General features: G+C 37.1%; 1 protein-coding gene across 1 annotated transcript; it reads right to left on the bottom strand.

The window, feature by feature from the left end:
* Positions 1–1,497: 1,497 nt before the first annotated feature.
* Positions 1,498–6,407, bottom strand: LOC117342417. The gene has a single exon (XM_033904573.1). The coding sequence runs from the start codon at positions 6,161–6,163 to the stop codon at positions 5,150–5,152; it is 1,014 nt and encodes a 337-aa protein (XP_033760464.1). The 5' UTR covers positions 6,164–6,407; the 3' UTR covers positions 1,498–5,149.
* Positions 6,408–13,244: the final 6,837 nt, after the last annotated feature.

The raw sequence follows: 13,244 nt of genomic DNA, 5'->3' as shown, positions 1-13,244 counted from the left end.
GCAAGATTTCGTGTCGTTATAGAGATATTGTATACTCAAAAACAGAACCTATATCAAAAATTAAAAAAATAAATAAAATGTAATAACAAACACTTTCGTTTATTATGTAATTTACCCTCAAAGATGCAAATTCCTCTGCCAAATCGATACCCGACACTGTAAGATATAAACTATTCGTGGATGATTTCTTTCGTAATTCCATCTGCTCAGACAGTTTAGTGGTAAAAACGTCTGTGATATCCTCATAATAACAAGCAATAGTCTAGTATTTAAAGTAGATTCGATATGTTTTTATCAACCTTGAAAACCGCTGCAATTTACACACCACGAATATTGTAAGTTATACAATAAGTGATAGTATTTGGGTATTTGGGAATGGGGAAGAGGGAAGGGGTTGAGGGGTTGGGGGCTGGATAGTTGATACTCTTGCCACAGGCACTCTGGTTGTATATTAATTGTACTGACAGACGAGTTAAGTGCATGTGTTCCATCGAGATATTTAGGTAAAGTCACAAGGATACGGCACGAATTCCCAACCCGCGGTCCATATATATATTGACCGTTGTTTAGGAAATCGTGCCAAGTCTCGGTGGGTGAAATGATCAGTTATATTTTGTTGTTCTATAAAGTCATCACGTTGATTTAAAATAAAACATTTTAACCTTCGTTCCGTGTAAAATTCAATTCAACAGTATATTTATTTAGATTCATAAGTAACAAGGGTCACTAAGGAGCCAGATTTTATTTTCCTTGTACTTTTTCAATGGTCTCCGTTCTCTAGTTTTGTTTGGTATACCAATTAAAAAAGGACGCAGTGTCAAGCCAAAGATATATATATCACCACTTAGCAGATTATCAAAATACATGTATTTTCATTTCGTTTTAGCTTTGTTCGATTGGATCATGCCGCCTTACTTTATTTAAAACGAAAGGTTCCATCATTGGTATATTTTAATTAAGCAAAACTTGGTAATATTTCCACACAGGAATATCATATCAAAATATCCCACTGAAATCAGTGTGGGAGTAGCTGTCGGCTTTATCTGTACCATACATGTACCTACCATAGATAATAAATCAGGATTGTCATACGTACATACGACTAATTCATCAAAACCGTACATACGACTAATTCATCAAAACAATTGCAAATTATTTGATTTATTACAAGATAACTAAAAATATTAGACACGAAGCTCGCAATAATGGGATCATATTAATAACTTGTTCAGCAGTTATCTCTGTTTAATGATGTGTTTCCTGTTTATAAACGGTCGGGAAAACATGTCTATAAATACACGTTGGATATTTATAGTAACGTAGTAATAAATAGCCACACCTGTATGTAGGGACAGGTATTGTTACACACACGCCAGGTGAGAGATAGGCATTCCAGTCACCTGACGTTCAAAACGTTTATTCATTGATAAAATGCTTAAAATAGTTAATTATTTCAAGACCCTTATTCCATACATACAAACAACTCAAACACCAAGCTGGGAGAAGGCCACAGATTTATGAACCAGATGACAGCAGCATGAGTCAATAAGCATATAAACCTGAAACTCACAAAGAGACTGATATCTCCAGCTGAATGCCCACCAGCATGGTGACCGGACAAACAGCAACCAGATAGGACCGTTCCCTGGGAAACCAGGCGAACACAACCCTTGTGCTAAGCACGCCGTGCTCCAAGCAGTTGCCTATAAACCAATATGATGGCCCCATGGCCAACACATAACCTTGGATCTATCATCCATCTCTTGCAGAGTTATCTCCCCTTATCCCTTTTCCTCCTGAGTTATGTCCCTTGGGAAACCAAGCAGACCTACCCTGGATACCCATACCACTTTAAAATGAAAGGGGGAATTTGCTTTTTGACACATGCTGCCGCCAACTTGCCAGAATTCCGCCAAATTTATTCAAAACAGCAAATCTGCGACAAGATAAACAAATAAAACATTGATGAGTTATTATGAACTGTCAATACTATTTCACAATTTAGTATCACTATCACTGTCCAACACAATGGCACATAATTGGAATAATATCACTATAAATCCACTGGAATTTCAGTATGAAAGTCCTTAGATATAACAATGGCACATTTCAATAAACTCTTTTAGTCGTGCAGTCCGTTATAAACTACGCACGCGATCTTATGATGAGCACACTGGCATAAACAGTCCAAGCCAGAAAAACTCACACTTGAATCCATGAGATGATTGAAGACCATACTTACAGTCCAATAGCAAGCAAAGAATACATATTTCCAGAATGATTTCCCAAGTATAGCAACCCATGTACCACACCGTTCAGAGTCCTTGCCAAGTATATGTTTCCAAATGTCCTGATGACTTTGGAGATAACTGAAATAAAGAAATCTAACAGCAAAATTTGGCTAATAATTACTTCGGGCATATAACCTGTGTAGATATATAAAGTGAAAACAATGAAGGTATTCATTAAATTAGGGAGGGGAGGGTGGGAATTAAAATTCCTGCACACTCGTGCTTGTTCAAAATGAGAATGACCGGAAGTTAACTTTGCCTACTGGGAAATGCTATACAATGCTTTATCAAGCGGGATAACTCTAAGATACAGAGGTCTAGCTTAAAACTACTAAGGGGAACAACTCCTCCGGCCTTATACTAACACATATTAAACTTCCATAATGGCTTCAATAAATTTGATTACCGTATACTTCGGTAATCAGTATTATTTCAAGACCCTTATTCCATACATACAAACAACTCAAACACCAAGCTGGGAGAAGGCCACAGATTTATGAACCAGATGACAGCAGCATGAGTCAATAAGCATATAAACCTGAAACTCACAAAGAGACTGATATCTCCAGCTGAATGCCCACCAGCATGGTGACCGGACAAACAGCAACCAGATAGGACCGTTCCCTGGGAAACCAGGCGAACACAACCCTTGTGCTAAGCACGCCGTGCTCCAAGCAGTTGCCTATAAACCAATATGATGGCCCCATGGCCAACACATAACCTTGGATCTATCATCCATCTCTTGCAGAGTTATCTCCCCTTATCCCTTTTCCTCCTGAGTTATGTCCCTTGGGAAACCAAGCAGACCTACCCTGGATACCCATACCACTTTAAAATGAAAGGGGGAATTTGCTTTTTGACACATGCTGCCGCCAACTTGCCAGAATTCCGCCACACAGAAAGCAAAGCTTACTGCCCCAATCTGGCAACAAATCCTGTTCACTCATTTGGAACTAGAACTAAAATACTGTCGCATTTTGAGTCACAAATGCCTCAAGTGCAAATTGAAAATCTGTGATAAATATATCATTACCAATATCAGACAAATGAGTGCCGTCCCTACGAAACAGACCAGGACAATCAAAGGATATTTCCGTATGATGTATAATTCTACCCCCAAAGGCCCTCAACTTCCCTACCTTTCCTATTTATTAGAACTATGAGTCTTAAAATTGGCTGCTGGGATATTAGCTAACTCTAATGCGTTCATCAACACAACTGAAAATTGGTAACGTGATAATGGCTTGCCACCTTAAACTACTTTGTACCAATAACTCAATCTCTAATTGAAGATTTCCCAAAGATGGCTTGGCACCATGTATGGCTCCCGCTCTGCACTTGGAACTAGCTGGAAAAATCTGTCCCACTGCAAACGTGAAATTGAATCAGCAACAGTGTTATCAGTACCAGAAATATGTACACATTTGCACAAGATGTTGAATTTTAAACAGGTCAACACAAATACACGAACAAGTTTCCTAACCAGATCCAACTTAGATGTTAGGGAATTAATGATACTGACAACTCCTGTATTGTCCGACCTAAATAGTATCTTCCTATTTGCCAGTAAATCTCCCCAAACAACAACAGCTACTAAAATTGGGAAAAAACTCAAGCAATGTAATACTTTTGGTTAAGCCCTGAATATGCCATTGGACTTGCCATACTCCAAAACACCACTTACCATTGAAAAAGGCCCCAAAGCCCATTCCTGGACCCCCCGCGCTGTCAGTGTACAAGCACAAAGCATGAGAACTCTCCCATTCCTTCTTCAGAAAAAATGAGACTCCATTAAAATTCTCAAAGAAATACAACCAAGCCTCAATATCTTGCATGATCTCCCCAGTAACCCTAATGTGGTGATGAGGCTGTGTCAAACCCTTAATTGAATTAATAAGGCGTCGACAAAAGGTGCGCCCAGGTCTTACTGCCCTACAGGCAAATTGCAATGCCCCAATTAAAGACTGCATATCTCTCAAAGTCACTTTCTTTTTAGTGGAGACTTTTTTCAGCTTTTCACAAATCTCAGTTACTTTAGCCGAAGGAATCTTTATCGTAAGGTTTACAGTATCAATTTCTAAACCTAGAAAGCACAACACAATGCAAGGTCCCAGAGTCTTTTCCTCAGCAATGGGAACCCCCAAGTATTCACAAGTAGCTAAAAAACAATCTAGTAAGTCTTACATTGGGTGGAACCAGCTTTACCTCCAAATAAGAAATCATCAAGATAATGCAATACAGATTGTTTCCCCAACTTCTTCTGCACTATCCATTCTAAAGCACTCGAAAATTTCTCAAATAAGCTACACGATATTGAACAGCCCATTGGTAAACATTTATCAAAGTAATAAAAACCTTGAAGCTTAAATCCCAATAATTCAAAATCTTGTGGCGATATTGGTAATAACCTAAAAGCTGATTTAATATCAGATTTTGCTAATAATGCCCCTTGACCTAAATTGTGTACTAATTCAATAGCTGAATCAAATTTTGTATACTCAACTGAACACAAATCTGGGTCAATACCAGAATTAACATAATTACCTTTAGGATGAGATAAATGGTGAATCAAACGATATTCCCCAGGGGTACTCTTGGGAACGAGTCCTAAAGGAGAAATTCTCAAATTTGGTAAAGGTCTTTCCTTAAATGGACCAGCCACCCTTCCACAATCCGCCTCCTTTTGAACTTTCTGAAGGGCTAGGTCAACACACTGTCTAACTGAACTTAAATTAACACAATCTGTGATTTCCCTAACCCCCTGATAGTGCAAAGAAAAACCATTAGAAAAACCGTTAACAAGCTCCTGTGTAACCTCATGGTTTGGGTAATCCAACAACTCCTGTTGTAATTTCTCACTATTTATTGGAGTTTTTCCCAGATTGGACATTAGCAGTGAGACCTTTTCCCTGTCTGGAATTTTCAGCTGAGGCTCGAAAAGACTTGCATTGTGTGGCACTATGACTGTCTGCACAAATACTGCAAACATGAGCAAACCTACAATTGTCCCATTTACAGTTACCCTTATTGAAGGCATGGCAAGCTCCTGAGGGTTTATAATTTCCTACTTGTGAATCTTTAGTGTAATCCTTTGCCTGGTTGTTCTTACCCATCCCTCCAGCTTGAGGGGTCATTACCCTGAACCAAAGGTTGGAATTAATTTGATTCCAAGGTGAACCAGGAGATTGACTAAGACGTGCCCTAAATTGCTCGTCATAAATCTGCCAACCCCCAGACACCCCCTGAGAAGCTGCCCCCCGTATCGTGCTAATATACTGCAAAAGCTCCTGGGTCTTGTGGGGAAACCTCTCCAAATAAATGGACATAAAGATGTGGAAGGCATCCGTCCATTTCTCTATATTAGTAATTTTTTCTTTACAAATAGCCGGACGGGTCTCAATCACCCCACTAGATCCGACAACCATCGGTGCGCTCGTACAAAATTCATTTAATTCAGAATATCCCTTTAACAGAAGGGCCAAATTAATATATTCATGGCCCCAAATTTTTTGTTTCAAAGCCCTGGGCACATGGTTACCTATGGAGTCGGATTCTAGCGGGATAATCTCAATTTCAGGCGAAAATACACTGCCACATGCATTATCAGAATCAGTAACCGGAGCCTGCACCCTACTAGAGTCTGGCACGGGCTCCGTACTTATACAACCTGTCACACCCTCCTCCACGTGGATCTCCACCAAGGACGATTCTGATTGCGGACCACGTGCACGTGAATTGCAAGAATTCTCTCCGACGGCGGCCTCAGACCTCCCAGCATCTGTAACAGCTCGCCTTCCCCCTCTTTTCTTCGCAGGGGGCGGCGACAAGGCCACCCTTGATCCTTTTCGCCTGGTACCTTTTCCTCTCGGCATCGTGACCGTCCAAATTGACAAAATTAAAATTCCTGCACACTCGTGCTTGTTCAAAATGAGAATGACCGGAAGTTAACTTTGCCTACTGGGAAATGCTATACAATGCTTTATCAAGCGGGATAACTCTAAGATACAGAGGTCTAGCTTAAAACTACTAAGGGGAACAACTCCTCCGGCCTTATACTAACACATATTAAACTTCCATAATGGCTTCAATAAATTTGATTACCGTATACTTCGGTAATCAGTAATACTATAGTGTAGGTATAGTGTCGTGATACTTTACAACTGGGTACATAAAATAAATAAATAAATAATAGATCTCAAAACATTGTTTATTACGAATGGATACAAACAGAATACAACTCTTTTCCGAGTCGCAAAAGTAAGATATTTTTACACAGTTTTGGAAGAATTTCACCATTTTTAAACATCAGACTGTTTGGATAACTGATAACATAGAATACGGCAGCCATATTGACAGATACTGAATGTTACTGTTGGTGATCGGAAGATGATGCAGATTGAAGTCAGCACAGAAGCTGATGATTTGGTGGTAAAATTCACCTGACCAGGATAAAAAAAATTACATATAATTGTGGTATCTAATCGGTTACATGGTGTATTTTTTTTTAATTTTTAACGGCTTTTGATACAGCACTTTCATTAAGGACGACACTGTAGATCTAGGCCAACACCATAGATAGTGGCATTACGTAAAGATCATACTATGAAATAACGACGCAATATCAAAGACCAAAAGACATACATATAATTAAGGATGTTTTAATCGTCTTTAATATTGGTAAAGAATGGTTCCGGTTTCAACACACATATAAGATTTTAATATACGTGTAGGTTTTACTGTTGGTCAAGTGAAACTCTGCCAACTCCACTTCTCAAATTTCAGCGTGAAACCATGATGAAGTAACCAAACTGCAATAAAGCAAAGCAAAAACGCAGAAACAAGAAACAAATAAAATATGATTGGAAGGGAAGTTAAAAGACATTTTATACCAGTTCAATCTACCACAACACTTAAGTATTCACTTATGTACACCGGTAAGAGCATGAAGCCGGACGGATAACAACTGACAACAAGCTACACTTCACATTTAATGTCTGAACGATTACATGTACATTACACAAATGTCACATATGCCAAGGTCACGGGTTGGATGAACGATTACATCCTGTTAACACAGTGATGTCATATATACCAAGGTCACTCTATACTAGCGATAACGAGAACATAAAAAAGACAAAGAGGAGTTCAGAGGAGTAAATACATATGTTTGACAACTAGCGTTATAATCTGGAAGGAATTAATCATGTATGTACATATATGGATAATTAATACCACAACTATCGTAATAGTCTAGAAGGAATTAATTATGTATGTACATATATGTATAATTAATATGACAACTATCGTTATAGTCTAGAAGGAATAAATCCTGTATGTACATATACATGTATGTATAATAAATATGACAACTATCGTTATAGTCTAGAAGAAATTAATCATGTATGTACATATATTTATAATTAATATGACAACTATCGTTATAGTCTAGAAGGAATTAATCATGTATGTACATATATTTATAATTAATACAACAACTATCGTTATTGTCTAAGAGGAATAAATTCTGTATGTATGTAGTCATTAGTATGTTAACTGTCGTTATAGTCTAGGAGGAATAAATCCCGTGTGTACAAATATGTATACTTAATATGACAACTACCGTGATAGTCTATGAGGGGTAAATCCTGTATATGCATATATTTATAATTAATACGACAACTATAATTCCACATTAAGTAATCACATGATACAGAAGGAAGCAAAGACAACTTTCACACACACTTACATACACAAACTATATATATATATAACTTGAGCACAGAGTATATGTAGCTTAGCTATAACTAATATGTGAATAATACATGAAAAAACCTTTCATAGAAGGCAGCATAATCAGTATAGAATAATATGACAGAAGTGATGACAAAATGCATGAAACTATTTTTTCTGTCTATTGATCAAAAGGATTACGAAAAGGCCTCTATTTGTGAGTGAATAAAGTGTACCTACCATTTATGGTTGATGTATATTTCCCCATATTGTAATAGCTCACAAGTATTCTCTTTACATTTTCAAACATGAGTGGTTCCCCTTTAACACGCTGTTTATAGATATATTGTACTTTGTATTAAACTTGAGTCTAGAAATAAAAATTTCGTACATACAATGTATCTCTACAGCCTTTTTTTTATAATAGCTTCCAGTTAAATTGGAATAAAAGGATGTGCAAAGTCGACTATGGTGTGGTTTTGACTAAACTCGGACCATATATTCTAATAGCTTGTCTCAGCCCGTAAAGAGTGTATGAGGTGGGGGAAAATCATATATTCTGCAAAACTCTTCATAAGAATATAAACAGTTATTATTTTTATACATCAAGTCCAACAGATATCTTACTCCTTTATCAAACCAAGCTTGATAAAAAAAACTGGGGTATCATTCCCTTTGATACTGGTATTATACCAGATTGGCATTTTCATTAGCCCATGTGGCTTAACCTCAATGCTTCTAATATACTCCACATAGGTTGAAAATACTTCTTTCCAGAATGGATTTTTGTATTTTTGCGAAAGGTTTATATAATATTTGTCTCCCAACACTAACAATAGTTGATATTTGTGCCACATACATCTAACAGCAATGTTTTCCATCTGGCATCCGAGTTGACAATTCTACGTATCCATCTTAATTTCAAGGATTTTATAAATGAAGAAATATGTGTCATTCTGCAGCCACCATCTTTGTAGTCCTGTACAGTTTGACTCCTGGCAACTTTATCTCTAGAATTCCATACAAATTTAAAGCAAATATTCTCCAATTTTTTCAAAAATTTATCGTCAGGTTTTGGAATGCTTGTAAATATGTGTATGAGGTAAAATTACTGTGATAAAATCACTGCTCATTCCCAAATTAACACATTTATTGACAACTATCGTTATAGTCTATGAGGTGTTAATCCTGTATATACATATACATGTATGTATAATTAATACAACTATCGTTATAGTCTCGGAGGAATCAACCCAATATGTAAGAAACATTAATATGAAATAATGTGTATTGAAATTCATGTAAATAATGTTTTCAAATCCATGTAAGATACATATATATATAGAGAGAGGATATTGACTGGTTTCCCGTTTAACATAATATATATTTCACGCGTATGACAGAATATCGATATTTTTACGAGTACAAAGCACGAGTGAAAAATATCGAAATATTCTGTCATACGAGTGAAATATATTTTATATCAAACGGGAAACCATTCAATTTTCTTTTTATTACATTTTATATAAAACCTACTTAAAAAAATAAAAAAAATATCGAAAATTAATAATGTCAAAAAGTGCGGGAATCAGTAATCATCTCTTTATGACGTTACTCCACGTCAATTAGACAGTGCCATTTAAAAAGTGTGATCAGCGCAATTGAAGCGTTTTCTGCTGTTATCGGAGAATCTGTACATGAATAGCTATCGTCAAGTGAGTATTTTGCCAAAAGCTAGCCTGAATATTTCAGAAATACAGCAAAATAAGCAATTTATTCATCTTCTCTTCGACTGGAAAAATCAGCAAGTTCCAATGAGGTGAATACAAAAGTTCGCTCTGATTGGTAAAAAACGGAAAACTTATATTTTCACTGCAAAAGCTTATATTTTCACTGCTCATCGCTACAGTGAAAATAAAACTTTTCATTAGTTTGATAAATTTCTATATTTCACTGGCAAAAATGCTATTAATAGATATATTTATGTTTTTTTAATAGAAAAACTGTCATTTTGTGATATTACATTGACCGCAGGCAAACCTTTGAATCCAGTTGTACACACGTTTGTTACACATGAAAGATACACAAACAAATACACCTTGTAGACCATTGACAATGGTTGAAAAGGTGTCTAGCCAACTAACACCAACCAGTTCAGCAATGTAGGCACATATCCACGTAAACCCCATAAGAGAACTAAGCTTGGTGTAAATAAAGAAAAAGGCACCACTTGATCGAATGTCGTTCACTATTTTTGGTCCCCTTTGAATATTGACAATGGTTGCGACAAACAAAATCAGATTTATCAACAACGACAAAGCTACTGGACTGGCGAAACCTACAGTTATTCCTATAGGATCAGTGATAAAACATATACTCTTTCCATATCCCATTGTGAAGCCAGGGGAGAGGAGGTCAATGATAACACAGGGAAGAACCACTAACAACGGGAACAACATGGCAGAAAAACAGTACCGTTTAAGATAAAATCTATTTTCAGAAGCTTGGATGCTGCGTGGTATATCTGTACGGCCGAACGTGAACCAAGTATGAAACGCACAAACGGACATCCATGCAAAAGAACATAACCAAGAATAGTGAGTTATTACCCCTACCACGTGACAGGCAAGAGGTAGATTGTAAAACAACACTGAAGACAAGTAGAGTAGTTGAGAAAAGAGCAGAGATACCATCAAACATAGGTTAATTCTGCCTGGTAAATTGTGAAAAAGTGGACATATGAGAAAAATACATATCGATACGAGAAGGGCAAATATTGACAACGATAATGAGGCAAATGTTATGAGTGATTGAACATTCCATTCCAAGCTTTTATATTGTCCATGCGTCTTTATTTCATTACATTGTGATATCTGACAAAATGAATCTCGCTGAGGACTATCTGCTGGAACGAAACAAATGCGAGAAGAGGAACCTTTTGAGCAAGGGATAAGCGCATCACGTAGAGTCGATTCATCAACGTCCTTGCCGCCTACTTCGAGAATAATAGAAAGCTGCAACTCAACACATTCGTCATCAGTAACAGACTGGCCATGGTAGACTTTAACGTCCCACTTTTTAACCAATGTCGTTTCTGAACCCAGTCGATGGATAGCTGTTTCTTGTAAGAATGTAATGTATTTTGTCGTTAGGTCAAGCGCCTCGTTTTTGGTTACATTTCGTAAGATCTGTTTGTAGAATCGAAATTCATAAGTTCCCTGTGTGTAAATAAAAATCTTTTGACAAACTCCAGCAACAAATGTCTCACCGGAACCACACATACCAGTTGCCTCTTGAGATTTACTGGGCATCTGGAAATTAAAAACAAAACAAAACTTTATAGTACATATGTACATTTTTTGTAAGTGTATCAATGACAGGACATTCATTATAGGACTTCAGAACGATACATTATACCACAAAATTACCGTATTGAGCCAGCACAAGTAAAACTGAACACGACATAAGTATATAAATTAAGGTTGTTCTTTTATGGGTCGGTATGACGTTAGGATATACGACAAAAATTGAGGGTGCGCCGATTCTTCTTGGAACTAGTATGTTCATACGCATGCGCTGTACAGTAATACACAGTGGGGATGACATACGCACTGCGCTGTACAGTAATACACAGTGGGGATGACATACGCACTGCGCTGTACAGTAATACACAGTGAGGATGACATACGCACTGCGCTGTACAGTAATACACAGTGAGGATGACATACTCACTGCGCTGTACAGTAATACACAGTGAGGATGACATACGCACTGCGCTGTACAGTAATACACAGTGAGGATGACATACGCACTGCGCTGTACAGTAATACACAGTGGGGATGATATATGAATATGTCTGTTCAAGATAACGACACGTTTTAACTGTTTGAGGTTTTGGTAAGTTTTTGAGATATTGATAAAATTGATAATAATTAAAAAAAATGACGCTCTCAAACATTAAACGTAATAATTGAATGTGATTACCTTATTCTTGCCACAACTGGCTCCCATTGACTTATCCTTGAGTATCTGCTCCTTTCTTGGACTGAATTTAAAAAGTGCTGACAAAACAGGGAATCCTTTAAAGAAGATTAGAGAATCCGGATATTCACAGATGGTACAGATTGGATCCAGTTCCACAGGGAATACCTGACACCCAGGTATCAAAGCGAGAGACATTAACGGATCAACGTTAGGCGGCAGGTGTATGTTCAAAATGTCACATGTATGAAGATCAACACCAATATTCCAGCTGGTATAGTTTAGCTTACCATTACATATTGCGCAGTACTTATTCTTAAAGTTCATGTTAGGAAATCCATTTTCCTTAACTTGAACTGGAAACATGTCATAAGAAACTAACGTCGCAGTTGTTGCTTTCACAGAGTGTTCGAGTGATGTTATCGTTAAAGTCATCAGGACATGTATTGCGGATGAAGCAGATGGATGCTATGTTAGACAAGATCTTACTTCCGGATAAAGTATCTGTTTGTGGAACACTTAATGCCTCGTCTGTTATATTTTCACACTTTGTGAAACCTCTGCAAACGTCATCAGTTCTACACAGGCAGTAGGACTTATTGTTAGCGTTCTGGAAACATGTGTCTGTTGTCATCATGCCGCTGCAGTCAACTGGACAGAGAGAAGTATTATTTAGTGTCTTATACCCTAATATAGGGTAAATCCCGTACAACACGATAAGTATAAACTGCATATTGTATCTCCACGGTTACAAAAAAAAAAAAAAAAAAAACAGTCCCAACTAACGAATTAAATGTAATACAAAATCGTTCAGGGTACTCTAGCCTTATATTCGCGGTTTTATATCGTCCAGACTTAGCAACGTTCCCTTTACTTATAAGTAATATTCATCCGTTTATTTCAGTCTATGTTCAATGAATTAAAATCCACGTGACCATATTATCTCAGTTCTAATTGGTCTGTCGGAGTGCTGCTCATAATATTGGGTGTCGGCGTCGGGATTCACCCCAGCTTACTGGTTGAGATATGTTATACGTACAATGCAATCCTATTCTATAGTAATAATATGAAAATAATTTCACACAAATATTTACATCGATACTTCAAGATCCCATTACGATTCAAACTATAGCGATTTATTTTAGAGTCAAGTAGTGATTTCCGTATGTTTGACCAATCCCTCGAAGATAATATCCTGTTATTTCTGAAACGATCGGATGTTTCAGTCTGCGATTTGTTGTC

Source organism: Pecten maximus, chromosome 14, assembly GCF_902652985.1.
Source record: "Pecten maximus chromosome 14, xPecMax1.1, whole genome shotgun sequence".
Taxonomy (NCBI): Eukaryota; Metazoa; Mollusca; class Bivalvia; order Pectinida; family Pectinidae; genus Pecten; species Pecten maximus.
The sequence above is the reverse complement of the archived record's forward strand: the minus strand, read 5'-3'. Positions and strand labels throughout refer to the sequence as shown.